At 42.2% G+C, this 27,907-nt stretch overlaps 2 protein-coding genes across 3 annotated transcripts in view; one reads left to right on the top strand and one right to left on the bottom strand.

Moving 5' to 3' along the window:
• ippk (inositol 1,3,4,5,6-pentakisphosphate 2-kinase) overlaps positions 1–2,755 on the top strand; it is a 129,375-nt gene extending 126,620 nt beyond the window's left edge. Inside the window, exons 13-14 of one of the 2 annotated variants that reach the window (XM_063067573.1) lie at positions 5–226; positions 2,352–2,755. In XM_063067573.1, coding sequence (XP_062923643.1) covers positions 5–226; positions 2,352–2,355 — 226 coding nt within the window. In that variant the 3' untranslated portion in view covers positions 2,356–2,755. Of the gene's footprint in view, positions 1–4 lie in introns of both variants that reach the window. The other variant, XM_063067574.1, reaches the window with a different exon arrangement.
• Positions 2,756–2,946: 191 nt separating this feature from the next.
• cenpp (centromere protein P) overlaps positions 2,947–27,907 on the bottom strand; it is a 289,475-nt gene continuing 264,514 nt past the window's right edge. Inside the window, exons 7-9 of the mRNA XM_063067576.1 lie at positions 26,887–26,966; positions 10,575–10,666; positions 2,947–5,042 (exon numbers count right to left, since the gene is read on the bottom strand). Of these exons, the coding sequence (XP_062923646.1) occupies positions 4,921–5,042; positions 10,575–10,666; positions 26,887–26,966 (294 nt within the window). The 3' untranslated portion in view covers positions 2,947–4,920. The remainder of the gene's footprint in view (positions 5,043–10,574; positions 10,667–26,886; positions 26,967–27,907) is intronic.

Below are 27,907 nucleotides of genomic sequence, written 5' to 3'. Positions count from 1 at the left end.
TCAGACCTGAACCAAGTAGCATAATTAGGACCTCAAGGACATCATTTGCATATTCCATCTCTATTCTTGATTTGGACCCCAAACCATATGAGAATATTGCACACCAGTATAAATTAGATGGGAAAATCATAAACTATTATTTGCAGAATACAAGGACCAAGAAAGATGTTACCAGTCCTAACGTCTACAGAGGATATGAAGAGTGCACATTATTTTTTCATTCTGTGTGAGTTTCAGTTGGACATAAATATTCATGTAATATTTAATAAAATGACTGCACTGACTTAGTGGCCATAATCTCCAGTATGTGAAGTTTAGGAAATAAACTTGAGATTTTGAATATTGAAGACAGTAAGACTAGCTTTGGATTTTGAACATTATCAAAATTTAGACTGGTTATCTGCATTCAGTAAAGCATGTACTTCCTCAATAATAGCACTAAGGACAGCTTTTCTTTTGGAGTAGTGTGGTACCTATCTTTAGAAAGGAAACTGCAGATTATGTTTAAACACAGTCATTTTGTCTGTTTCTGAGATGTGTTTCAGCAAGTTATGTCGGTATAGAGTGTGAAGTGAATGTTTTAAAGCCAGTTGAAAGAAAACGACTATAGTTAAAGAACATTGAAAACTGCAGGAGGATTTTCCATTAACAATAAAGGAAGGGCGTTTTTCACTGCTGCTATTAGTTTTCTTTGTGCTTTCAAGTGTAGTTCAAGGCTACAGCCATAGTCATAAACTTGATTAAAACTTTTTCACTTTGGCTCATCATTCAAACTGCTGCTAGATTTTGCAGTTTGTTTTTCTACAGCTTCAGTTTGTGCCAGATTTGTCTTGCCAGTCACTGAAATTTGCTGCAGTTGGTGCAGATAATTGTAACCGTTAAATGTAGTTTTAAATATGACCTAACCACTTCAGAAAAGTGCCGCTGAAATTATAGTTATATAGGAGCAGAATTAGGCCATTTGGCCCTTCGAGTTTGCTTTCATTGGATAACCATGGATCTCTTGTATTTAGGAAAAATACCAAGTGGAAAGAGCACTTCCTATGTTAAGATGATGTTTGAATACAAATCTTAATATTGCTCCAAAGTCCATGGATGCTGATTAGCAGTTATAGAGTTCAGGAACAGAAATTGGCAAGGATGCATCATCATTATTTAAATATATCCCTAACTTCAGAGTTAGAATGAAGCTTGTAGTTGGCATGCTTTTTTTCTTCCTAATGTGGTTCTCTCTTGGATTTATTTTCTTGTAAGCAGTAGGTATGCTGTATAATAGGTAATGTTTGCTATGGAGCAGCAGTAGAAACTTCTTTTGTAATTGTTAAATGTGACTGGGACTATCAGGGAGGGTGCTGTTCAGCCAAAAGAGCTGTTTCCATGATGTATTTATTCCTCTATGACTTCAATATGTGGATTCTGCAACTTCTTCACTCAAATGTACTTTGTGAAAACTACAGGTGTTTGATCACATGCTTTTTCATTTTAAGCATTAAAACATCAGTGCTCTTTAGCTGCTTTCTAAGGTGCACAAACATTCTAAAGTTAATAAGATTAAAAAAAATAGTCGTAATTAAAACAATTACTTCGTACCATAGGACCAAAATCAAAATTGTAATATCTAGATGTGCATTAAATTAGGCTCTACACAATGTTATCAGCTGTAAAGGAGAAGTGAATAGTTAAAAGATGGACTATTGTTGATAGAATAAATATGTGAAATAGCTGAAAAGGGAAATCAATTATTGCTAACAGTTACCATATGTACAATTTACTGAGCTACGTTTGTGACAGTATAACAGTGGAAACAGATGCCTCTTAGGACAGGAAAAAAACTGAGTTGCTAGGGAGTGAGAGGTGGTGGGCGAGTGAGGGTTTGGGGAATAAGTATTGCAGCATTTTTGGAAAAGTGTGATTAAAGGGGCATGAAGAGAGTTCTTTTATATATTTAAAAAAAGGAATAGGATTAGCATAGATCCAAGACAAAACAATAGAACAGTCACAAACTGTTGTAAGTGAAAGTTAAAAGAGAATGGAATGGACATAGCAGATTTCATAAGTGACAATGAGATGAAAATGGGCCTTGATAAAATACTTTGCAGGAATTTATTTGATTCATTTTACCAGTTAATTTCCTTTAATGCCCTCTACCAACTTTTCTTGAAATATGTCAATTGTCTCCTTGTGGAGCTAAAGCTGTGCATCGATTCAAAATTTCTGAACTTGTGTGAGCTTTGTTGGTTTTTGAAAACATATATACAGCAAGTAGAATTTAAATGTTGTTTCTATGATGTTTTTGGACTCTTTATCTGGTTCATTATGCTTAAGATTATTCTTTTTCTCCTAACTCCTAGCTGAGTGAGTTGAACTGATGCATTACTGGACCCATGTAATAATTTTATAGTGAAGACTGTACAGTTGTCTACTGTATGTCTGAAGAGAAGTTGAGCCAATTCCACATTTTTGAGAAGATAGTTTTTCTTTCACATCTTGGTCCTGTATTCATGTTGATTTTCCATTATGTTGCCATTATTTTGTACCTTTCTTGAACGGTAATAAGCAGTTGCTACCCATCAGGATTAAAAGAAGGTGAAATTATCTTTGATTTTGTTTTCTACAATTATCCTGTTGAATTTTAAAAATGGCAGTCAAAGCATTTTCCATTACCTGATAGCAGAATCAGAAACCACTTTAAAATAGTGTCCAAAAAAGTTAGGTGAGTTACTATTCCAGTTCGGGGCGTTGGAGTTGGTATCCTCTGTAAGGAGTCTCTGTACGTCCTCTTCATAGAATGTATGGGTTTTCCCCGGATGCTCCGGTTTCCTCTCACAATCCAGAGGCGTGCCTGGTAGGTTATTAGTCATTGTAAATTGTCCCATGGTTAGGCTAGGATTAAATCGGGATTGTCGGGGGGGAGGGGGTGCTCGAAGGGCCTACTCCGTACTGTAGCTCTGAATAAATAAACAGAATGATCTGGGTTTAATAAAGAAAGATTATGGGCTATCTTAAGGAAAAACATTTTGTGTGATCGCTAATTTTTGAAGAGTTACAAACAGTATGTAGTTTTTCAGATTTTCTTTTTTGATATCTGCACCAAATAACCATGAGGATAATGCTTGATCCTAGTATCTTCCCAGAAGACTTTGTTGTGGAATGAAATGATTGAGGAGTGTACTCAATACAATTTGATTTAATTACTCTTCAGATTTAGGCTGCATTCTGTCTCTAGGACAATCAGTTGTGCTAGTTGCATTTAATATTAATCCTGTTCTTCATATTACCTAGCTCAAATTGCACTAAGGTAATTGTTCAAAACAATGTATAGGTAATTTCCCACTTCATCATGGTGTTAAATCTGTTATAATTTCACTTGGGTGCTAACTTTGTTTTTAGTATTTAAATGGGTAAATCTGGTCAAAAAATTTCAATGATTGTTAGATGAGGTTTCTTAATTTTTTGCTTCTGGCAACCTGAAGGAAGCATTTGTATCAGTAGCACATACTCTTTTCCACTGGAATTAATCAGAAAAATGAATCCCTGGCTTCTTATTTCTTTACCTGTCCAATTGAAGCAAATTAAGTCAACATCCATTATGTTGAATGTCAGCATTGTATTCATAGTAATGTTAATATTTTCTCTGTGATGGTAACACCATTTGTGATTTCAAAATTAGCCAAAATACTGGATTGCTTACTCGAGAAACAAAATATATTTGACTTGAATGTGACTTTTTAGGTAAATTGTTTTTTAATTCTATAGTGTTAGCTTTTTGCTTTGTGTTTTCAGGTGACTTGATTTTTGGATATGATGAATTTCTGTAAATATGTATAATTTGTTTAAAAATGTTTTACTAGTTAATAATTTAAAATAATGGTCTTCAATTGAAATTGTTACTGTTCTGGCTGCTGGCTCACAAGCAACATTTTAGAATTGGACAAAACATTTTAGTTTGAGTGGTTGGCAATCATACCTCAATGTTTAGTGCCATTTGAATTTACACTTGTAAGTAATATTTAACTGGATTGGAGAGGTGTTTTGCAGTTCAGTTATTATGGACATCTCCAATCGTACTTTCTAGTTATTGAAAGTGATCAATCACTGTTCATCATTTTGTTCCTGTTACATTACCCACCAGTCTTTCAAAATAAAAGAGACTGATTTCAATAACTTGAGATGAATGATAGGAGCATTCTGAATGTGGTGGAGTAGTTTGGACCTGTGCTTTGTATCTGTTGCCACTTAGCTTGAATAATTGATTTATTCAGTTTTTTATTATCAGAACCAACAAGATGGTTAGAAGATATGCTTCATAATACATGTGTATAATCTCCAACTGCATTGTTCTACCTTATGGAACACAGTGTGGATATGGCCTTTTGAAAAGATATAACAAGCAATTTCCTACTTGTTTATAATATGACTATAGTGCCTTGTGTTATTGTGAGACATTCAAAGATTACCGATTTGCAAACATCCCATTGAGAATTTTAATTTGATCTGGTCCTGATTTACTTGTAAAAATGTCAATTACAACTGATAATGTATTTTGTCATTGGTACTAACCACTCTCTCATTCTGTACTTGAGTTTTTATATGCTCAGCACTTATTAAAAGCTGTGAATTGAACTATCATGTAAGAGTAAACTTAACTTTCAAATGTAGTTTCCTTAATTTCAGACTACTACGGGACAGATGACTTGTAGAAATCTTGTGTACAAATGCAATAGAAATGTCCCAGTATTTGTAAATATTCTTTGGCAATTTATATTTAAATGCTATATTTATTTTTATGTGACAGTGCCATAGGAGAAATTAAATGTCGTCGTGGCATGTCCTGATGTACTAGTACACTTAATAAATGAGTAAAATGGATTTTTATCTATGAATTTTCCTTTTGATGCAGTATGGCATTAATCTCATATTTCAGGGTTCTTTGCACAGTTGAATTAAACACTCAATAGCAGCCTCGATTCCATGCAGGTGTAAGAGATGTCTGAAGCTGTTGGGGGCACTATCCATGACCTTCGCTGTATCGAAGTTGAGTGCTGTGAAGAAAATAGTCACAATTTAAATAAATTCCCAAAATTGTTAAAACTTGATTAGAAAAACAAAGCAATTGTTAAGTTATGGTTTCATTTCAAGTTGCACTATAGACCATGTCTATTAAAGTAAAATTTGAAGTGCTGTACAATATGCAAAATAAACTACAGATGCTGGAGGTGCGCACCAGGACTAGCCAGCTATGTGGGAAGAGAAACATTTCAGGTCAAACACCCTTTGTGAGGATTGGCAGGGAAATGAAAGCTGATGAAACTTCCATAACTGCACGGTGAATGGGGAAGGTGCCAGGGTAAGATTGGGATGACCATAGGGTTAAACTGTAAACAAGATTACCTCGTTAATGAGTGAGTGAGAGCCATTAGAGAACAAAAACAAACAAAAGAATGAAGGACATTCAAAATGCAGAGCCAGATCACCCCTCCCACCCTCTCTGAAACTTAAACTGCTATGTCCTTTTCAGTCCTTAAGTCGGTTTCTCTTCTAACAAATGCAGCCTGACTTGCTGTGTATTTGCAGCATTTTCAGTTATTTTACTGACTTGAAATGCAATTTTCTTGCTTTCACAATAATCTAAGTTTATTGTAGCATTTGTGCTAATGCGGAAATTAAATGGATTCCCTCCAAAATCAGTTGTAGTGGCTCCAAAAATGACCTTTACCAAAATTTAGAGACTCGGCTGGAGGAAAGAAAAACACATTCACCAGAGAATTGAAAGAACCAGCATCACATTTGGTCAACTGGAATCCACTTTACATTATAACAAGCTGAAAAATAATATCACAGACCTTGTCTGTGAGAATAGATAAACTTTTTTGATGTGAATGATTATTGATTGGTTCAACCCTTTTAGTCAGGAATCTATTAAGAACTTAAATAGTTGATATGACATAATTAGTACAAATAGGTTATTAATAGCTTTTCATCAAGTTCAGATTCTTAATTGTTGTACTTTTCATTTATTGTTACTTGTTTGACCCTCCATATTTTGGTTTTTGGACTCCAAACAATCTTCATTTTAAGTGATTTGCTTACAGCTGCATTCATGCAACAGTACAATCTCAAACTAAAGTTTAAGTATTAGTTAACTGACAATATCAGATCTGTTATTGTGTCACTGGCTTTTTGAAAAGACAATGGAGATTAATACATAGAACATAGAAATCTATAGCACATTTCAGGCCCTTTGACCCACAATGTTGAGCCTATCATGTAACCTACTCTAGAAACTGCCTAGAATTTCCCTAGTGCATAGCCCTCTATTTTTCTAAGCTTCATATGTCTAAGAGGCTCTTAAAAGACCCTTTTGTATCCGCTTCCACCACAGCCGCCGGCAATGCATTCCACACACCCAGCACTCTCCGTGTGAAAAACATACCCCTAACATCTCCTCAGTACCTATTTCCAAGCACCTTAAAACTATGCCCCCTCATGTTAGCCATTTCAGCCCTGGAAAAAAGCCTCTGGCTATCCACACGATCAATGCCTCTCATCATCTTATACAAATCTTATCAGGTCACCTCTTATCCTCTGTCACTCCAAGGAGAAAAGACTTAAGTTGACTCCACCTATTCTCATAAGGTATGCCCTCCAATCCAGGTAACATCCTTGTAAATCCCCTCTGCATGCTCTCTATAGTATCCATATCCTTCCTGTAGTGAGGCGACCAGAAATGAACACAGTACACCAAGGGGGGGGGGGGGGGGAGGGATGCCAAATCAAGGTCTTATATAGCTGTAACATTACCTCACAGCTGTTGAACTCTATCCCACAGCTGATGAATGCCAACACACCATACACCTTTTTAACAACACTGTCAACTTGCGCAGCAGCTTTGAGTGTCTTATGAACACGGACCCCAAGATCCCACAGATCCTCCACACTGCCAACAGTCTTACCATTAATATTATATTCTGTCTTCAAATTTGACATACCAAAATGAACCACTTCACACTTATCTGGGTTGAACTCCATCTACCACTTCTCAGCCCAGTTCTGCATCCTATTGATGTCCTGCTGTAACCTCTGACAGCCCTCCAGACTATCCACGGCACCCCCAACTTTTGTGTCATCAGCAAACTTACTAACCCACCCTTCTACTTATTCATCCAGGTCATTTATAAAGATCACAAATAGGAAGGTCTCAGAACAGATCCCTGTGGAACACCACTGGTCACCAACCTCCTTGCAGAATATGAACTAAATACTGCCACTGTTGCCTTCTGTGAGCAAGCCAATTCTGAATCCACAAAGCAAGGTGAATCTTATCAAATACCTTACTGAAATCCATATACACTGCATCCACTGCTCTACTTTCATCAATGTGTTTTACTTCCTCAAAGAATTCAATCAGGGTTGTAAGGCACAACCTACCCTTGACAAAGCCATGCTGACTATCCCTAATCAGATTATGTCTCTCCAAATGCTCATAAATCCTGCCTCTCAGAATCTTCTCCAACAACTTGCCCACCACTGAAGTCAGACTCACTGGTCTATAATTACCTGAGTTATCTCTACTCCTGCTCCTGAACGAGGGAACAACATTTGCAACCCTCTAATCCTCCGGTACTTCTCCTGGCCCTATTGAAGTCACAAAGATCATCGCCAGAGGCTCAGCAATCTCCTCCCTCGCTTCCCACAGTAGACTAGGGTATATCTCATCCAGTTCCAGTGACTTTTTTTAATGCTTTTCAAAAGCTCCAACACATCCTCTTTCTTAATGTCTATATACTGAACCGTTTCAGTCCGTTGTACGTCATCCCCACAACTGCCAAGGTCTTTTTCCTAAGTGAATACTGAAGCGAAGTATATATTAAGTACCTCTGCTACCTCCTCCGACTCCATGCACACATTTCCACTATCACAATCGCACCTGATTGGTCCTATTCTCACACAGCTCATCCTCTTGCTCTTCACATACTTGTAGAATGCCTTGGGGTTTTCCTTAATCCTGCTCACCAAGGCAGTCTCATGGCCCCTTCTGGCTCTCCTAATTCCATTCTTAAGCTCCTTTCTAGCAACCTTGTAATTTTCTAGAGCTCTAACAATACTTAGTTTCTTGAACCCTTCATAAGCTTCTTAACTAGATTTTCTACATCCTTTGTACATCATGGTTCTTTAATCCTACCATCCTTTCCCTGCCTCTATGCAGAACTCCATGCAAATGGCCGCTGAGTATTTGCCACGTTTCTGTCCAGCATTTCCCAGAGAATATCTGCTCCCAAGTTCCTCCTAATAGCATCATATTTCCCTCTACCCCAATTAAATGTTTTCCCAAATTGTCTGCTCTATCCCTCCTGAACACACCTAATAAACTCCACCCCATCTAAACCCCTTGCACTAAGGAGATGCCAATCAATATTAGGAAAGTTTAAAATCTCCCACCATGACAACCCTGTTATTATGCACCATTCCAGAATCTGTCTCCCTATCTGCTCAATATTCCTGTTACTATTGGGGGGAGGGGGGGTCTATAAAAAAAACACCCAGTAGAGTTATTGCCCCTTTCCTGTTTCTGACATCCAGCCACACTGACTCAGTAGACAATCCCTCCATGACCTCCTCCTTTTCTACAGCCGTGACATATCCCTAATTAGCAATGCCTTGCCTCACCTCTTTTGCCTCCCTCTCTGTTCTTTTTGAAACATCTAAAGCCCGGCACACTCAGCAGCCATTCCTGCTCCTGGGAATGTAATGGCCACAATGTCATTGTTCCATGTATTGATCCACGCTCTAAGCTTATTCGCCTTGCTTACGATACTCCTTGCATTAAAATAGACACATCTCAAACCATCAGGCTGAGCGCATCTTTGCTCTAACATCTGCCTATCCTTCCTCATAAACTCCCTACAAGCTGTCTCTACTTGTGCTCCAATCTCCCCATCCTCTGCCTCTTCATTTCAGTTCCCACACCCCTGAAAATCTAGTTTAACCCCTCTCCAACAGCATGAGTGCCGGCTGGTGGCGTAGTGGCATCAGCGCCGGACTTCGGAGCGAAGGCTCCCGAGTTCGAATCCAGCTGGCTCCCTTGCACGCTTTCCATCCGTGCTGGGTTGAGCATCGAGCTAGCAACTCAGCCTTGTAAAAATAAGAAAGCCTACTAAAGCAGCGTCCCGATGACTCCACTTGGAGTTAAGGGCTTTCTTCTTCTTCAACAGCATTAGTAAACCTCTCCACCAGGATTTTGGTCCCCCTCAGATTCAAGTGCAACTTGTCCTTTTTGTACAGGTCACACCTGCCCCAGAAGAGGTCCCAATGATCCAAAGATCTGAATCTCTGTCTCCTGCTCCAATCCTTCAACCATGCATTTACCCTCTACTTCATTCTATTCCTATACTCACTGTCGCGGGGCACAGGCAGCAATCCCAAGATTACTACCTTTGAGGTCCTGCTTCTCAGCTTCCTTCCTAACTCCCTGTATTCTGCTTTCAATATGTACCACGACCTCAGGCTGTTCACCCTCCCATCTCAGGATATTGTAGATACGCTCGGAAATATCACAAACCCTGGCACCTGGGAAGCAAACGACTGTCCTTGTTTCTTTTTCGTACCCACAGAATCACTTATCTGTCCCCCTAACCATGCTTCCCCCAGGTAGGTTGTTCCCCCCACAACAGCACTCAAAATGGAGTACTTATTGTTAAGGGGGACAACCACAGGGGTGCTCTCCACTATCTGACACCCTCCCTTCCTTCTCCCGACAATCACCTACTTATGTGTCTCCTGTGGCCCCAGAGTGACTACCTGCCTGTAGCCCCTGTCTATCACCTCCTCACTCTCCCTAACAAGCCGAAGCTCATCGAGCTGAAGCTCCAGTTCCCTAACTCGGTCTCTAAGAAGCTGCAGCTCGATGCACCTGGCGCAGATGTGGCCATCAGGGAGGCTGGAAGTCTAGACATTTCACATCCGACACACAGAACAGAAAACTGGTCTCTCAGTCAAGCCCATTATTCTTGTTAGAGGGGGGAAAAAATAACTTGCCTTGCCAAAGCCCGGATGAGCTAAAGCCCTACTATTCTGACGACTGTTCTGCTGGACAGAGTATCTCTTTTGTTCCGGAGCTTTCTCAGCATACTTGCGCAATGATGAGCTACTGCACCTGCACACTTCTCCCTGAACTAATATGCCGAGCCCCGTGAAAAGCTCCTTTTTTAAACTCTCCTCCCTGACCCCTGCAAAGCTCTCTCTCATCAAATCGCGTGGTCCACTGCTAATGCAATTAATGTTCACATTGCATTACAAGCTGCTTGTGCCCTCCCGGTTAAAGCAATTTTATTAAACTAGAGGAATGATGTGGAGATGCAAGGAAATCCTGAAGTATTTTTAACCTAAACTTGTAAATTTTTAGACTAAAAACCATATTTATTCGCTACATTAATGTCCATCAAAAATCATTTCACTATCTGGTGTTCATGATCAATCTGTTTTGGTGAACTGATATTGCAGCTGAATTTAATTATGATATAGTGTCAATGTAGAAATATGAAATGTTCCCTATCATTTCAATTTTTTATACTTGCCCTCTGCTGGTACTTTGGTCAAGAGATCCAGGACTGGGGTAACGACTCCTCCTTCGCTCACATGTATTTTCCAGAAAATTGTGAACTCAATTCTGTGCAAGAGAGTAAAAGAGGCGGTTGGGGTTTACTGATTTTGCAGTTGTTTCGGGCATGTTCATTCTGGCTTACTTCCTGCACAACTTTTGTGTCTACAGAGACAAGCTGCACTCTAGGGTTCACTTATTGTGAAAGCCTCGCTCCAGTGGCTGCCACATAACAACTGAAACAGTGAACTTCTCACACACGACGAATTCTGCAGATGCTGGAAATTCAAGCAACACACACAAAGTGCTGGTGAACGCAGCAGGCCAGGCAGCATCTCTAGGGAGAGGTACAGTCGACGTTTCAGGCCGAGACCCTTCATCAGGACTAACGGAAGGAAGAGCTAGTGAGAGATTTGAAAGTGGGAGGGGGAGGGGGAGGGATGGAGCCAAGAGCTGGAACATTGATTGGCAAAAGGGATACAAGGCTGGAGAAGGGAGAGGATCATGGGACGGGAGGCCTAGGGAGAAAGAAGGGGAGGGGAGCGCCAGAGGAAGATGGAGAGCAGGCAAGGAGTTATTGTGAGAGGGAAAGAGCGAGAGGAAAAAAAAGGAAAAATAATAAATAAATAACGGATGGGGTACAAGGGGGAGGTGGGGCATTAGCGGAAGTTGGAGAAGTCAATGTTCATGCCATCAGGTTGGAGGCTACCCAGACGGAATATAAGGTGTTGTTCCCCCAACCTGAGTGTGGCCTCATCTTGACAGTAGAGGAGGCCGTGGACAGACATGTCAGAATGGGAATGGGACGTGGAATTAAAATATGTGGCCACTGGGAGATCCTGCTTTCTCTGGCGGACAGAGTGTAGGTGTTCAGCGAAACGGTCTACCAGCCTGCGTCGGTTCTCACCAATATATAGAAGGCTGCACCGGGAGCACCAGACGCAGTATATCACACCAGCCGACTAACAGATAAAATTTTGCCTCACCTGGAAGGACTGTCTGGGACCCTGAATGGTGGTGAGGGAGGACGTTTAAGGAATGGTGTAGCACTTCTTCCGCTTACTAGTTACCCCACTAGGAACAGGGTTCCCCTTGTCCTCACCTACCACCCCATCAGCCTCCGGGTTAAATATATAATTCTCCATAACTTCCACCATCTCCAACGGGATCCCACCACTAAGCACATCTTTCCCTCCCCCTCCCTTTCTGCTTTCCGCAGGGATCGCTCCTTACGCGACTCCCTTGTCCATTCGTCCCCCCCCCATCCCTCCCCACTGATCTCCCTCCTGGCACTTACCCGTGTAAGTGGAACAAGTGCTACACATGCCCTTACACTTCCTCCCTTACCACCATTCAGGGCCCCAAACAGTCCTTCCAGGTGAGGCGACACTTCACCTGTGAGTCGGCTGGGGGGATATACTGCGTCCGGTGCTGCCTTCTATATATTGGCGAGACTGGACGCAGACTGGGAGATCGTTTTGCTGAACATCTACGCTCTTTCCGCCAGAGAAAGCAGGATCTCCCAGTGGCCACACATTTTAATTCCACATCCCATTCCCATTCTGACATGTCTATCCACGGCCTCCTCTACTGTCAAGATGAAGCCACACTCAGGTTGGAGGAACACCACCTTATATTCCGTCTGGGTAGCCTCCAACCTGATGGCATGAACATTGACTTCTCTAACTTCCGCTAATGCCCCACCTCCCCTTCGTACCCCATCCGTTATTTATTTATTATTTTTTCCTTTTTTTTTTCTCTCTCTCTCTGTCCCTCTCACAATAACTCCTTGCCTGCTCTCCATCTTCCTCTGGTGCTCCAATCCCCCTTTCTTTCTCCCTAGGCCTCCCGTCCCATGATCCTCTCCTTTCTCCAGCTTTGTATCCCCTTTTGCCAATCAACTTTCCAGCTCTAAGCTCCATCCCTCCCCCTCCTGTCTTCTCCTATCATTTCAGATCTCCCCCTTCCCCTTCCCCTCCCACTTTCAAATCTCTCACTAGCTCTTCCTTCAGTTAGTCCTGACGAAGAGTCTCGGCCCGAAACATCAACTGTACCTCTTCCCAGAGATGCTGCCTGACCTGCTGCGTTCACCAGCATTTTGTGTGTGTGGCCATGAACTTCTGCTCATTTTGGGCCTCTTTTCAACCATTCCCACCCTGCCACACACACGACCGTCCTGATTACTTTTTTCTTTAAGTTCACTGCTGTCAAAGACCTTTGAAATGCTTTTGTGCTCCCCCGGAAGAACACGCACTGTAAAAACACAGATTTTTTTTTGAAAACAGTGGATGTTGGCCAATTGGGACCAGTACATTTTAGCCCAATTAAGTGGGTACCTCAATTATCTGAAGTTTCATGGAAATAGTTAAAAATATATAAAAAAGGCAAACTACTATTGAATTGAGTAACAAATTATGTATTTAAATGTAATACAGAACAAATTAGAACACTATCAATACTTCTACCCTACTATAAAACACTATTAGCCCCTATTAGTTATTGATGGAGGATGCCATGTTCTGATTGACTGTAAACAAACAAAATTAGTGCAGGAACTACTGGACTGCCTTTATACAATGCTACCTCAGGCCAACATCAGGTAGACACTGGAGGAGCTGAGCAACATAATCAGCAGACACAAAACTATGCACTCTGATGTCTTCCCTATCATTGTGGGAGATTTCAACCAGGTCAGCTTGAATACGTCTGAAAAACTACCGTGAACATATCACCTTTAGAACCAGAGAAGCCAACACACTAGACCACTGTTATGCCACCATCAAAAACACTTAACGTGCTATCCCACATTCACCCGGCTGTACTTCTACTCACAATGTATGTATAGGCAGAGACTAAGATTGCAGCATCAGTGGTGAGGACTAAAGAATGTCAATGGAACCAGGGGAGCACTGCTTTGAGTTGGTGAACTGGACAATATTCAGGAATTCATCTTCAAGTCTGAATGAATGTGCCACAGATGTCACCAGCTTCATCAAGACCAAACATACCCAAACCTAAAGCTGTGGATGAACCCAAGAGATACATAGTCTGCTGGAAATCTGGCATTCAAGACCAGTGATTCAGAACTATACAAGAGGGCCAGGTACGACCTACAGAAAGTTATTTTAAGGGTGAAAAAACATTTCCGATTGAGGTTAGAGACAGAATCGGATGTGCACCATTACTTCCCACAAAGGAAAACCTGGACCATGAATGGCTGTGCTGCCTCTCTCCCAGAGGAGCTTAGTGCCTTTCACGCACACTTTGGAAGGGAGAACAGTGTGCAAATCCCTGCAGCATCTGGTGATCCTCTGATCCCTATCTTGGAGACCGATTCAGAACATCTTGCATGAGGATGAACCCTTGCAAGGTGTCAGGCCTTAACTGTCTACCTGGAAGGGCCCTGAAAACCTATGCCAGCCAACTGGTGGAATGTTCAAGGACATCTTAGATCTCTCAGTGCTGCAGCTGAGGTTCCCACCTGCCTCAAAAGGATGACAATCATACCAGTGCCCAAAAACGTAGGGTGAGTTTACCTCAATGACTTTTGCCCAGTGGCACTCACATCTACTGTGGGTGAAAGAGGATCATAATTGGGAAATTAACATACAAGGAAACACATTGTATCAAAAGGTGGCACTATTGCTAAAAAAAAATGAAATCAAATTCTTAGAAAAAGGTGACATAGGATTGGAAGATGTAGAATCTTTGTGGGTAGACTTAAAAAAATGCAGGGGTAAGAGACCCGGATGGGAGTTATTTACAGTCCTGCAAATAGTAGTCAGGGTGTGGATACAAATTACAACCGAAGATAGAGAAGGCAAATAAAAAGGGTAATCCTATGCTAGTAATGTGGATTTCAATGTGCAGGTAGATTGGGAAAATCAGGTTGGTGCTGGATCTTAAGAGAGGCAATTTGTAGAATGCACAGAAGGTGGCTTTTTAGAGCAACCTGTGGTTGAGCTCACTGGGGGAAAGGCAATTCTCGAATGGGTGTTGTGCAATGAACCAAATTTGATTAAGGAGTTTAAGGTACAGGAACCCCAAGGGAGCAGTGATCATAATATGATAGAATTCACCCTGCAATTTGAGAGGGAGAAGATAGAGTCAAATGTATCAGTATTACAGTAGAGTAAAGGGAACTACAGAGGCATGAGACAGGAGTTGGCCAATGCTGTTTGGAGCATTCACTATAAGACCATAAGATATAGGAGCCGAAGTAGGCCATTCGGCCCATCGAGTCTGCTCTGCCATTCAATCATGGGCTGATCCAATTCTTCCAGTCATCTCCACTCCCCTGCCTTCTCCCCATACCCTTTGATGCCCTGGCTAATCAAGAACCTATCTATCTCTGCCTTAAATGCACCCAGTGACTTGGCCTCCACAGCTGCTCGTGGCAACAAATTCTACAGATTTACCACCCTCTGACTAAAGTAATTTCTCTGCATCTGTTCTAAATGGATGTTCTTCAATCCTGAAGTCGTGTCCTCTTGTCCTAAACTCCCCTTCCATAGGAAATAACTTTACCATATCTAATCTGTTCAGGCCTTTTAAAATTGGGAATGTTTCGATGAATTCCCTCCCCACCCACCCAATTCTCCTGATCTCCAGGGAATACAGCTCAAGAACTGCCAGATAGTCCTCATACAGTAACCCTTCCATTCCTGGAATCATTCTCGTGAATCTTCTCTTAACCCTCTCCAATGTCAGTATATCCTTTCTAAAATAAGGAGCCCAAAACTGCACACAACACTCCAAGTGTGGTCTCACGAGTGCCTTGTAGAGCCTCAACATCACATCCCTGCTCTTATATTCCATACCTCTACAAATGAATGCCAACAGTGTATTCAGCTTCTGCACCACCGACTCAACCTGGAGGTTAACCTTTAGGGTATCCTGCGCAAGGACTCCCAAGTCCCTTTGCATCTCTGCATTTTGAATTCTCTCCCCATCTAAATGATAGTCTGCCTGTTTATTTCTTCCACCAAAGTGCATGATTACACACTTTACAACATTGTATTTCATTTGCCATTTCTTTGCCTATTCCCCTAAACTATCTTAGTTTCTCTGTAGACTCTCTGTTTCCTCAACACTACCCACTCCTCCAGCTATCTTTGTATCATCGGCAAATTTAGCCACAAATCCATTAATCCCATAGTCCACATCATTGACATACATCGTAAAAAGCAGCGGTCCCAACACCGACCCCTGTGGAATTCCACTGTAACCAGCAGCCAGCCAGAGTATTATCCCTTTATTCCCACTCTCTGTTTCCTGCCGATCAGCCAATGCTCCACCCATGCTAGTAACTCCCCTGCAATTCCATGGGCTCGTATCTTACTAAGCAGCCTCATGTGCAGCACATTGTCAAAGGCCTTCTGAAAATCCAAGTATACCATTTCTACTGCATCTTCTTTGCATACCCTGCTCGTAACTTCCTCAAGCAATTGCAGTAGGTTTGTCAGGCAAGATTTTCCTTTCAGGAAACCATGCTGGTTTTGGCCTATTTTGTCATGTGCTTCCAGGTACTCTGTCATCTCAACCCTAGCAATCGATTCCAACAACTTCCCAACCACTGATGTCAGGCTAACAGGTCTATAGTTTCCTTTCTGCTGCCTCCCACCCTTCTTAAATAGCGGAGTAACATCTGCAATTTTCCAGTCATCTGATACAATGCCAGAATCTAATGGTTCTTGAAACATCGTTGTTAACGCCTCCGCAATCCCTCCAGCTAATTCCTTCAAAACCTGAGGGTGCATTCCATCAAGTCCAGGAGATTTATCCACCCTCAGACCATTAAGCTTCCTGAGCACCTTCTCAGTTGTAATTTTCACTGCACATACATGGATGACGTCAGAAAACCAATGATTGGTGGTTCTGGGGGCAATAGAGAAGGCACAGGATGGATACAGCCCAAAGATGAAGTAGAATGGGAGAATGAGGCAACTGTGGCTGACAAGGGAAGTAAAAGCAAAAGTAAAAATATACAATATAGTGGGAAGTTAGATGATTGAGAAGCTTTTAAAAACCAACAAACCGCAACTAAAGCCATAAGAAGAGAAATGATGAAATATGAAGAGAAGCTAGCCAAATATATTAAAGAGGATACCAAAAGCTTTTTCAGTAAAAGGGAGGCGAGAGTGGATATCGGAGTGCTAGAAACTGGCACTGGAGAGGTAATTATGTGGAACAAAGAATTGGCGGAAGAACTTTAAGTGTTATGTGTTAGTCTTCACTACAGAAGACACTAGCAACATGCCAGAAATTCGAGTGTCACAGGGCAAAAGTGAGTGTTGCTGCCATCACAGAAGAGAAAGTGCTGGGGAAGTTGAAAGATCTGAAGATAGATAAATCACCTGGACCAGATGGACTGTACCTCAAGGTTCTGAAAGTGGTAGCTGAAGAGATTTGTAGAGGCATTAATAATTATCTTTCAAGAATCACTAGATCTGGAATGGTTTGGAAGACTGGAAAATTCTAAATGTCACTCCACTCTTTAAGAAGGGATAGAGGCAGAAGAAAGGAAATTATAGGCCAGTTAGCCTGACTTCAGTGGGAAGATGTTGGGTCCATTATTAAGGATGTGATTTTGGGGTTCTTGGAGGCACATGATAAACCAGGACCAAGTCAGTATGGTTTCCTTAAGGGGAAATCTTGTCTGACAAATCTTTTGGAATTCTTTAAGGAAATAAGAAGCATAATGGACAAAGTAGAGTCAGTGGTAAACAAAATTTACATGGATTTTCAGAAGGCCTTTGGCAAGGTGCCACATGTGGGAGAGTGCTAAATAAAATTAGAACCCATTCTATTACAGGAAAGGTACTAGCATGGACAGATGTTTGGCTGACTGGCAAGAGGCAAAGAGTGGGAATAAAGGAGGCCTTTTCTGGTTGGCGGCCAGTGACTAGTTTTCTGCAAGGGCTGGAGTTGAGACCACTATTTTGACGTTTTATGTCAACAATTTGGATGATGGAATTGATAGCTTTGTGGCTAGGTTTGCAGAATATATGCAGGTTATCTGCCCTTCCACCTATCTTCCTGAGGAAGCAAGGTGTCTGCAGAAGGACTTAGACATATTGGGAGATTAAGCAAAGAAATGGAAGATGGAATAGAGTGTAGAGAATTGTCTGGTCATGTACTTGGATAGAGGGAATAAAGGTGTAAACAAAACAGGGAAAAATTTTAAAAATCAGAGATGCAAAGGGACTTGGGAATCCTCATGCAGGATTCCCTAAAGGTGAACTTGCAAGTTGAGTCAGTGATAAGGAAGGCAAATGCAATGTTAGGCTTCATTTGGACAGGTCTAGAATGTAACAGCTGTCTTCACAATTTTCTCTGAACTTCCCCCGCCCCCCAGTGAGGGCCTCACTTTTGTCCCCTACGCCTACACCTCAGTGAGTTCCACATCCGCCATGACGCTGAGCTCTTCTTCTTTCATCTCCGTGCCTACTTTGGCAAGGACTGTCCAGTCTGCACTGATAACCCCTTCTCCCCTCCTCCTCTATAATGGACATTCTAATCTTCTGCCTGCTCTGGATCTTTCCATTGCTAACTGCCGACCATCTCAACTTCACCACTGCCCTCTCCAATTCCAACTTCACTCCTTCTGAATGCACTGCTCTCCACTCTAACCCTAACCTCGCTATCAAACCTGCAGATTGGGGAGGGGGTGCTGTCGTAGTCTGGCTCTACCTTGCTGAGGATAAGCAACAACCCTCAGACATCTCCTCTTACTTGCACCTTGAATAGGATCCTACTAAGGAGCACCCGCACCATCACTAACTTTATTAACTCTGAGGATCTCCCACCCACTGCCACCAATCTGATAGTTCCCTTACCCCACACCCCCGTTTCTACCTCCTGCCCAAGATCCACAAACTTGCCTGTCCGGGTAGACCCACTTTCTCTGCTTGTCCCTGCCCCACTGAACTTATATCTGCATGACTCTGTTTTAGATTATGAAGACACACAGTCTTCTTTTATTGTCATTTAGTAATGCATGCATTAAGAAATGATACAATATTTCCTCCGGTGTGATATCACAAAAACACAGGACAGACCAAGACTGAAAAAACTGACCAGACCACATAATTATAACATATAGTTATAACAGTGCAACAATACCATAACTTGATGAAGAAGTCCATGAGCACAGTAAAAGTTTAAAATCTCTCAAATGTCCCACATCTCACGCAGACGGGAGAAGAAAAACTCTCCCTGCCATACCCGACCACAGTCCGACTCTGAGTCATCTGAAAACTTCGAGCTCTGATCAGCTCTCTGACACCGAGTACTGAGTGCCATCTCTATCCGAACGATTCGACCTCCATCTCGGTCGCCAACAGCAGGCAAAGCCAGGGATTTTGGGGCCTTCCCTCTGAAAGATTCCCGACCGCGCAGTAACGACAGCAGTGAACAAGCGTTTCAGAAATTTTTCCAGATGTTCCTCTGTGCTTTCACGTCCATCTCCATCAAATCAGAATTGTCCGTGGCCCTTATTTAACGGATACAATATCATTTTTCACCCGAGGGCTGCGCATGCGCAGCACGCTGCTTCTCTCTCCTCCCGCCGATTCAGCTCCCTGATTCAGTCCCTTCCTACCTATATCTGTGACACTTTACATGCTCTGGATCATTTCAGTATCTTCAAGTTTCCTGACCCTGATCATCTCATTTTCACTTTGGATGCCCAGTCCCCATGCACCTCCATCCCCCATCAGGGCCTTAAAACCTCTCTACTTCTTTCCAGACAATAGACCCAACCAGTTCCCCTCCACCAGAGGACTTGTCCTGGACCCATCATATAAATATAATTGCAAAGAAAACACAACAGCTTCTCTACTTATGGAATAGTTGGCTTTGTTGCCAAGTCTGCAGATGATACAAAGTTTGGTGGAGGGACAGATAGTGTTGAGGAAACAAGCTCCAGAGACAGTTTAGGAGAATAGGCAAGAAAGTGGCAAATGAAATACGATGTTGGAAAATGCAAGGTCATGCACATTGGTAGTAGAAATAAATGTGCAGACTATTTTCTAAACGGGAAGAAAATTCAAAAGTCAAAGCTGCAAAGGGACTTGGGAGTCATTGTGCAGAACACCCTAAAGATTAATTTGCTGGGGGAGTCAGTGGTGAGGAACACAAATGCCATGTTAGCATTCATTTCAAGAGGTCTAGAATACAAGAGTGGGGATGTGATGCTGAGGCTTTATAAGGCACTGGTGAGGCCTCACCTTGAGTATTGTGGACAGTTTTGGGCTAAGAAAAGATGTGCTGGTATTGAAGAGCATTCAGACGAGGTTCAGAAGGATGATTCTGGGAACAATGGGTTATCATACGAGGAACGTTTGATGGCTCTGGGTGTGTACTTACTGGAATTCAGAAGGATGACAAGGGATCTCACTGAAACCTTTTGAATGTTGAAAGGCCCAGACAGACAGACTAGATGGGGAAAGGATGTTTCCCATGGTGGGGGAGTCTAGGACGAGATGGCACAGCCTCAGGATAGAGGGGTGCCCATTTAAAACAGAGGTGCGGAGAAATTTCTTTAGCCAGAGGGTGGTGAATTTGTGGATTTGTTACCACAGGCAGCTGTGGAGGCCAGATCATTGGGTGTATTTAAGGCAGGGATTGATAGGTTCTTGATTGGCCACAGCATCAAAGTTTACGGGGAGAAGGCCGGGGACTGGGGCTGAGGAGGGGGAAATAAAGGATCAGCCATGATTGAATGGTGAAGCAGACTCAATGGGCCATATGGCCTAATTCTGCTCCTATGTCTTATGGTATAAAACTTACAAAGCCTCAACTTTACAAACCTGCTTTTATATTCTAGTCGTGTTGAAATGCATGCTAACATTGCATTGCCTTCCTCACCACAGACTCAGCCAGGAGGTTAACCTTTAGGGTATCTTGTACAAGGACTCCCAAGTCCCTTTGCATCTCTGCATTTTTAATCCTTTCCCCATCTAAATAATAGTCTGCCCATTTATTTCTTCCACCAAAGTGCATGACCATACACTTACAAAGCCTCAACTTTACATCCTTGCTTTTATATTCTAGTCATGTTGAAATGAATGCTAACAATACATTTGGCTTCCTCACCACAGACTCAACCTGGAAATTAACATTTAGGGAATCCTGTATAAGGACTCTTAAACACCTTTTGTGCCTCAGATTTTTTGTATTTTCTTTCCATTCTAGAAAAAAAACCTTTCGTTTCTTTTACCATGACCATACACTTCCTGACACTGTATTCCATCTGCCATTTCTTTGCCCATTCTCCTAATCAAAGTCCTTCTGTAGTCTCTCTACTTCAAAACTACCTATCCCTCCACCTATCTTCATATCGCCTGCAAAGTGCAACAAAACCATCAATTCCATCATCCAAATCACTGACATATAATATCAAAAGAATCAGCCCCAACACGGAACCCTGTAGAACATCCCAAATCACTGGCAGCCAGCCGGAAAGGCTCCCTTTATTCCCACTCCTTGCCTCCTGCCAGTCAGCCACTGCTTACCCATGCTAGAATATTTCCTGTAATACCATGGGCTCGTAGCTTGTTAAGCAGCCTCATGTGAGGCACCTTGTCAAAGGCCTTCTGAAATTCCAAGTACACAACATCAACTTTCTCTATCCTGCTTGTTATTTCTTCTAAGAATTCCAATGGATTTTTCAGGCAAGATTTTCCCTTGAGGCCTTTTTTTATCCTGTGCTTCCAAGTACCCCGAGACCTCATTTTTAATAATTGACTCCCAACATCTTCCCAACCACTGAGGTCAGAGTAACTGGCCTATATTTTCCTTTCTACTGCCTCTCTCCCTTCTTGAAGAGTGGACTGACGTTTGCGATTTTCCAGTCTTCCGGAACCATTCCAGAACCTAGTGATTCTTGAAAGATCATTACTAATGCCTCCATGATCTTTTCAGCTACCTCTTTCAGAACCCTGGGGTGTACACCATGTGGTTCAAGTGACTTAACTGCCTTCAGAACTTCGTTTCCGAGGAAGCTTCTCTCTAGTAATGGAAACTTCATACATTTCATGGACCCTGATACCTGGAACTTCCACCATACTGCTGATGTCTTCCACAGTGAAGACTGATGCAAAATTGCAAAATAAGGGTCTCGGCCCGAAACACCGACTGTACCTCTTCCTAGAGATGCTGCCTGGCCTGCTGTGTTCACCAGCAACTTTGATGTATGTTGCTTGAATTCCAGCATCTGCAGAATTCCTCGTGTTTGTGAAAATAATTATTCAGTTTGTCTGCCATTTTGTTGTCCCCCACCCCCATTACTACCTCTCCAGCATCGTTTTCCAGCAGTCTGATATCCAGTCTTACTTCTCTTGTACAATTTATGTAACTGAAGAAACTTCTGGTATCCTCTTTAATATTATTGGCTAGCTTACTTTCGTATCCCATCATTACCTTAATGATTTCTTTAGTTGCCTCCTGTTGGTTTTTAAAACCTTTCCAATCCTCTAACTTCCCACTAATTTTTGCTGTATTATATGCCCTCTCTTTAGATTCTATGTTGGTTTTGACTTTCCTTGTTGTCATGGTTGTGTCATCTTTCCTTTAGAACACTTCTTCCTGTTTGGGATGTACACATTCCAAATTACTTCCAGAAATTCCAGCATATTGCTGTTCTGTCTTCACTCTTTAAGAAGGGAGGAAAGCAAAAGAGAGGAAATTATAGGCCAGTTAGCCTCACCTCAGTGGTTGGGAAAGCGTTGGAGTCCAATATTCAGGATGAGGTTTCAGGGTACTTGGAAACTAATGATAAAATAAGTCAAAGTCTGCATGGTCTCTCTAAAGGGAAATCTTGCCTGACAAATCTGTTAGAGTTCTTTAAGGAAGTAACAAGCAGGGTGGACAAAGGAGAGGCAGTGAATGTCATTTACTTGGATTTTCAGAAGGCATTTGATAAGGTGCCTCACGTGAGGCTGCTTAATAAGATAAAATCCTGTGGCGTTACGGGAAAGGTACTGGCATGGATAGCAGAAAGGCTGACAGGCAGGAGGCAGCGAGTGGGAATAAAAGGGGCCTTTTCTGGTTGGCTGCTAGTGACTGGTGGTGTTCCTCAGAGGTCAGTATTGGGACCGATACTTTTCACAGTAGGGTGGAAGAAGATAGAGGAAACAAATGAGAAGCAGATGTAGGGAAGTGGGCTGGGGGGGGGGGTGGTGGGGGGGGAGGGGAAGGGTGTGGGAAGATTGGAGACAATAGCTGGGAGGAGATAAGTTTCACAAACAAGAGAAAATCTGCAGATGCTGGAAATCCGAGCAACACACACAAAATTCTGGAGGAACTCAGCAGACCAGGCAGCAACTATGGAAAAAAGTACAGTCGACATTTCGGGTGAAACCGTTTGGCAGGACTGGAGGAAAAATGCTGAAGAATGGATTTGAAAGGAGGGGAGAGTGAAACATCAGGTGATAGGTGAAACTCAGAGGGAGAGGGATGAAGCAAAGAGCTAAGGAAGTTCATTGGCGAAAGAGCAAAAGGCCATGGAAGAAAGAAGAAGGGGTGGGTGGTGAGGAGGAGCACCAGAGGGAGGCGATGGGCGGGCAAGGAGACAACATGAGAGAAGGAAAGGGGATGGGAAATGGTGAAGTTGGGGCGCGGAGTGGAGGCATTACTGGAAGTTTGAGAAATCGATGTTCATGCAGTCAGGCTGGAGGCTGATATAAAGTGTCGTTCCTCCAGCCTAAGTGTGGCCTTATCCTGACAGTGGAGAAGGCCATGGATGGACATATCGGAATGGGAATGGCATGTGGAATTTAAATGGGTGGCCATTGGGAGTTCCTGCTTTTTCCAGTGGATGGAGTGTAGGTGCTCAGCGAAGTGGTCTCCCAATCTATGTCGGGTCTCACCGATACACAAGAGGCCACACCGGGAGCACCGAATACAGCATATGACCCCAACAGACTCACAGGTGAAGTGTCGCCTCACTTGGAAGGACTGTTTGGGGCCTTGAATGGTAGTGAGGGAGGGGGTGTGGGGGCAGGTGAAGCACTTGTTCTGCTTGCAAGTGTAAGTGCCAGGAGGGAGATCAGTGGGGAGGGACGAATGGACAAGGGAGTTGTGTCAGGAGCGATTCCTGTGGAAAGCAGAAAGTGAGAGGGAGGGAAAGATTATGATTATGATTATGAGGACACACAGTCTCCTTTCATTGTCATTTAGTAATGCATGCATTAAGAAATGATAAGATGTTTTTCCAGAATGATATCACAAAAACACATGACAAACCGACTTAAAAACTAACAAAAACCACATAATTATAACATATAGTTACAACAGTGCAAAGCAATACCATAATTTGATAAGAAGACCATGGCACAGTAAAAGTCTCAAAGTCTCTCGAAAGTCCCATCATCTCTCGCAGATGGTGAACCTCCAGCACCGCTAACTTGCTGATGCAGCATCCCGGAAGCATCCGACCACAGTCTGACTCCGAGTCCGTCCGAAAACTCCAAGCCTCCGACCACCTCTTCGACACCAAGCACCGAGCACCATCTCTGCCGAGCATTTCGACCCCGGCCCTGGCAGCAGGCGATACGCAAAGCTGAGGATTTGGGGCCTTCCCCTCCGGAGATTCTCGATCGCACAGTTGCAGTGGCAGCGAAGCAGGCATTTCTGAAGTTACTCAGATGTTCCTCTGCGCTTCTCATGGCTATCTCCATCAAATCTGGATTGTGCACGGCACCCCTAGTTACACATATCGATATTCATTCGGAACAGCCGCGCGCGCTTTGGTGGTGGGATCTAGTTGGAGGTGGCAAAAGTTCTGCAGAATTATGTGCTGGACACAGAAGCTGGTGGGGTGGTAGGTGAGGACAAGAGGAACCCTGTCCCTGGTAGTGTGGCAGGACGAGGGGGTAAGAGCAGACGTGCGTGAAGTGGAAGAGATGTAGTTGAGGGCAGAGTTGATGGTGGAGGAAGGGAAGCCCCTTTCTTTGAAAAAGGAGGACATCTCCCTCGTCCTGGAATGAAAAGCCTCATCCTGAGAGACGAGCTTGTTTGTTGCTCCAGATTCCAGCAGCTGCACTCTCTTAAATCTCCATATGCTCAAAGGACACCACCCATCACATCCTACCTTACAGTGTTTATTTTCAATTAAACCAATTGAAATATTTCCTGATCAGGCCAAAAATTTGACTTCAATTCTATGAGGAGCAACTTTAGTCAACAACCTTTGGGGAGGGATTTTTGATCTGGAAGTCTACATCGGAAAGATCCGCAGACATTTCTCCAATCACTAATTTAGACATGTTCTCCAAACATTAGTCAGCTTCTCAAACTGTGCATGTTCTATAACTTCCTTTTTTGCCATCTTAACCTCTTCAAAAGAAAATGGACACGCACAATTTACCAATGTAAAGGAAGAGGTCCGAAATCAAGAGGTTTGGAAGACAATAACTCAGATATTCCTCTAGAACTGTCTGGTCTTGGGGATTTATCACTCTGTGTGCCATTATATTCTCTACTGCATCTCATATTAAATTTGACGACTATCTATCACTTATTCAATTTTAGTTTCTTTGTCATTTAAAGCTTATTTACCTCTTTCTCTACTGCAAATATAAAACTCAAGTAATTATTCTATATGCCTACCATTTCTTTATTTTTATTTGCAAAACCACTATTGCCAACTTGAGAGTTTATGTTGCTCCAGCCCATCTTTTCCTAATATTTTTGTTTAATTTCACCTTATTTGTTGCTATTAATTAATTTTATGATCAGGTTCATTTATTTATTCAATGTACATTGAAACATACAGTGAATTGCATCATTTACACAAGCAACACAATGCAAAGATGTGCTGGGGGCAGCTGGCATGAGTCGCCATACATTCTGGTGCTAACACAGCATGCCCACAATGTTCAGCAGAATAACACAAGCAACAATAACAGAACAACAACAGCAAACAGCCCCGTTCCTCTCTCTCGCCCACCCACTCAGATAATCCCCCTACCCCAGAATAGACTGCTTCCAGGCCACCTGTGGACTCACAGATCCAGAGTTTTACTCATTAAGACTCAACCTTTGATCACTCTTCAGACCTTGGACACCTGACTCACTGATGAGGGGACCCCAAATTCCAGGCCTTGAACTCCAGACTTGCCAACTCACATACCTAGGGTCCTCATGTCACCTGTCTGCACGAACCTTAAATCGTAGGACCTGGTGGTTTGTGAGTACTCGCTGGCCTGGAAGTGAGGGCCACCAGCCGTTGTCCTCACTGGTCTTCGTCCACAGCGTTTGCTGGCCGAATATCCACCCATGGATGCCCTTGGTCAGATGTATACATTGCTGGCCTTTGAACGCAGAGTGCAGAGAGGAAGTCTTGACTCCAGCCTGACCTCTAACTCTCCCACATCCCTATCCCTAAACCTTAACCTAACTTCCCTCTCTGTCCTCAAATCTGTCCCTATGAAACTAAGTCTGAGCCATGACCTCAATGGCGACCACAGCTCTGTGCTATCCTCACCAGAAGTACAAATTTACTTGTTACATAGACATAGAAACATAGAAAATAGGTGCAGGAGTAGGCCATTCAGTTTGATCATGGCTGATCATTCAACTCAGAACCCTGTACCAGCCTTCCCTCCATACCCACTGATCCCTTTAGCCACAAGGGCCATATCTAACTCCCTCTTAAATATAGCCAATGAACTGGCCTCAAGTGTTTGCTGTGGCAGAGAATTCCACAGATTCACCACTCTCTGTGTGAAGAAGTTTCAAATGTATCTTTACAATACAGTAATCTTTGCAATAATCACCATACAATCCTTCTTACTTTAGTTCTTGGTATTTCTATCAATCGTCTGAATTTGTGGTATGTTTAAGATTTTATATCATGACATATACACCATGCAATAATGTTAATCTTAATTCAATACTTGCTATATTGTTATAAGGTCGTAGAGAGACGCAGCTTTGAAAGAGACACCTCGGCCCACCAAGCATGTGCCAACAATCAACCACTCATTTACACTAATCCTATATTAATCACAATTTTTATATTCTCTATATATTTGCCAGATTCGACTACTCACCTACACACTAGGGGCAATTTACAGTAACCAATTAACACAAGAACCTGTGGTCTTTGCGACATTGAGGGAACTGGAGCATCTGAAGGGAAAGTCATGTAGAATGCAGAAACTCCACACAAACAGCACCCAAGGTCAGTGGTGAAGGAGTAGGACAGCAGTTCTACCAGCTGCACCACTGTGTTGTCATTTAAAATGATGGCAAATTAAACTTAGATTTTAAAGTGGTCTTACCCAGGAAGTTTGGAACACTTCAATACCATGTAGTCCCCACTTGATCCCTCTGGAAGTTTTATCACTTCAGGGTGTTTCTCCTAGGAAATAAGTAGAGTTATAAGTTGAAACTGGCTTCTGAGATACATATTTATTCTTTGAGTTAATAATTAAAATGATATTATCAGTAAAGCATCATAGGCAGTCAGTTTATAAGATATAGCTTGTTAAATGAACAAACCAAACTGGATTACCATCAGAAAACTATGGGTCATATTTCACAATCATGTGGCTATAAACCTGTAGCTAGCAATTAAGATATTATAAATAATTTGACATGTACTTTGATGGCAAGTTAAACTGAACACCTGCTGTAAACAGTTCGAAGAAGCAGAATAGTAATCTGCCAGATCGGGAACACTTTTGGTGAACAGATCACAATGATGGATCTTAGAAGTCTTGGAGACTCTTTGGAAGACAAATATATGGCTATTGTGGAGGAATTAACCTTGATATCTCATCCTATATATAATTTCATTTGACAATATACAACTTGAATGAACAGCATCTGAATGCTTGAAGAGACATTATTTTCTTTTTGCTCCTCCAAAAGCATTAACAGTTGTCACAGATGTCAATTGGAGAATATTTGTGGCTACTCCTTGATGACATGAATTTGCATTATGATTTCAGGAAAATAAAACTGTTTGGTTCAAACAATTTAATCAGCTCAATAGTGTACATTGTCTTATTGCCTTAAGTTTAACTCTTTTTTTATATGTCAACAACGCTTCCTTTGTCACTTGGAGCTTCTGCAAATTCGAAGTTCCCCTCATCATATTTTCATACAATAAGAAAAGAAAGTGGCGCCAATTCAAAAGGCAACCATAAATATCCACAATCTACATACCAAGTCCAGGAGAGATATTCATAGAGTTTTCTTTCATTCCAACTGGGCTTTTCTTTCACTTCTACTGAATAATAAGTACTTAATATTCCTCTGATAATAAGTACTTAGTAAAATCACAATTTTAAGAATATT

The sequence above is a fragment of the Mobula hypostoma genome, chromosome 15 (genome assembly GCF_963921235.1).
Source record: "Mobula hypostoma chromosome 15, sMobHyp1.1, whole genome shotgun sequence".
Lineage (NCBI taxonomy): Eukaryota > Metazoa > Chordata > Chondrichthyes > Myliobatiformes > Myliobatidae > Mobula > Mobula hypostoma.
The sequence above is the reverse complement of the archived record's forward strand: the minus strand, read 5'-3'. Positions and strand labels throughout refer to the sequence as shown.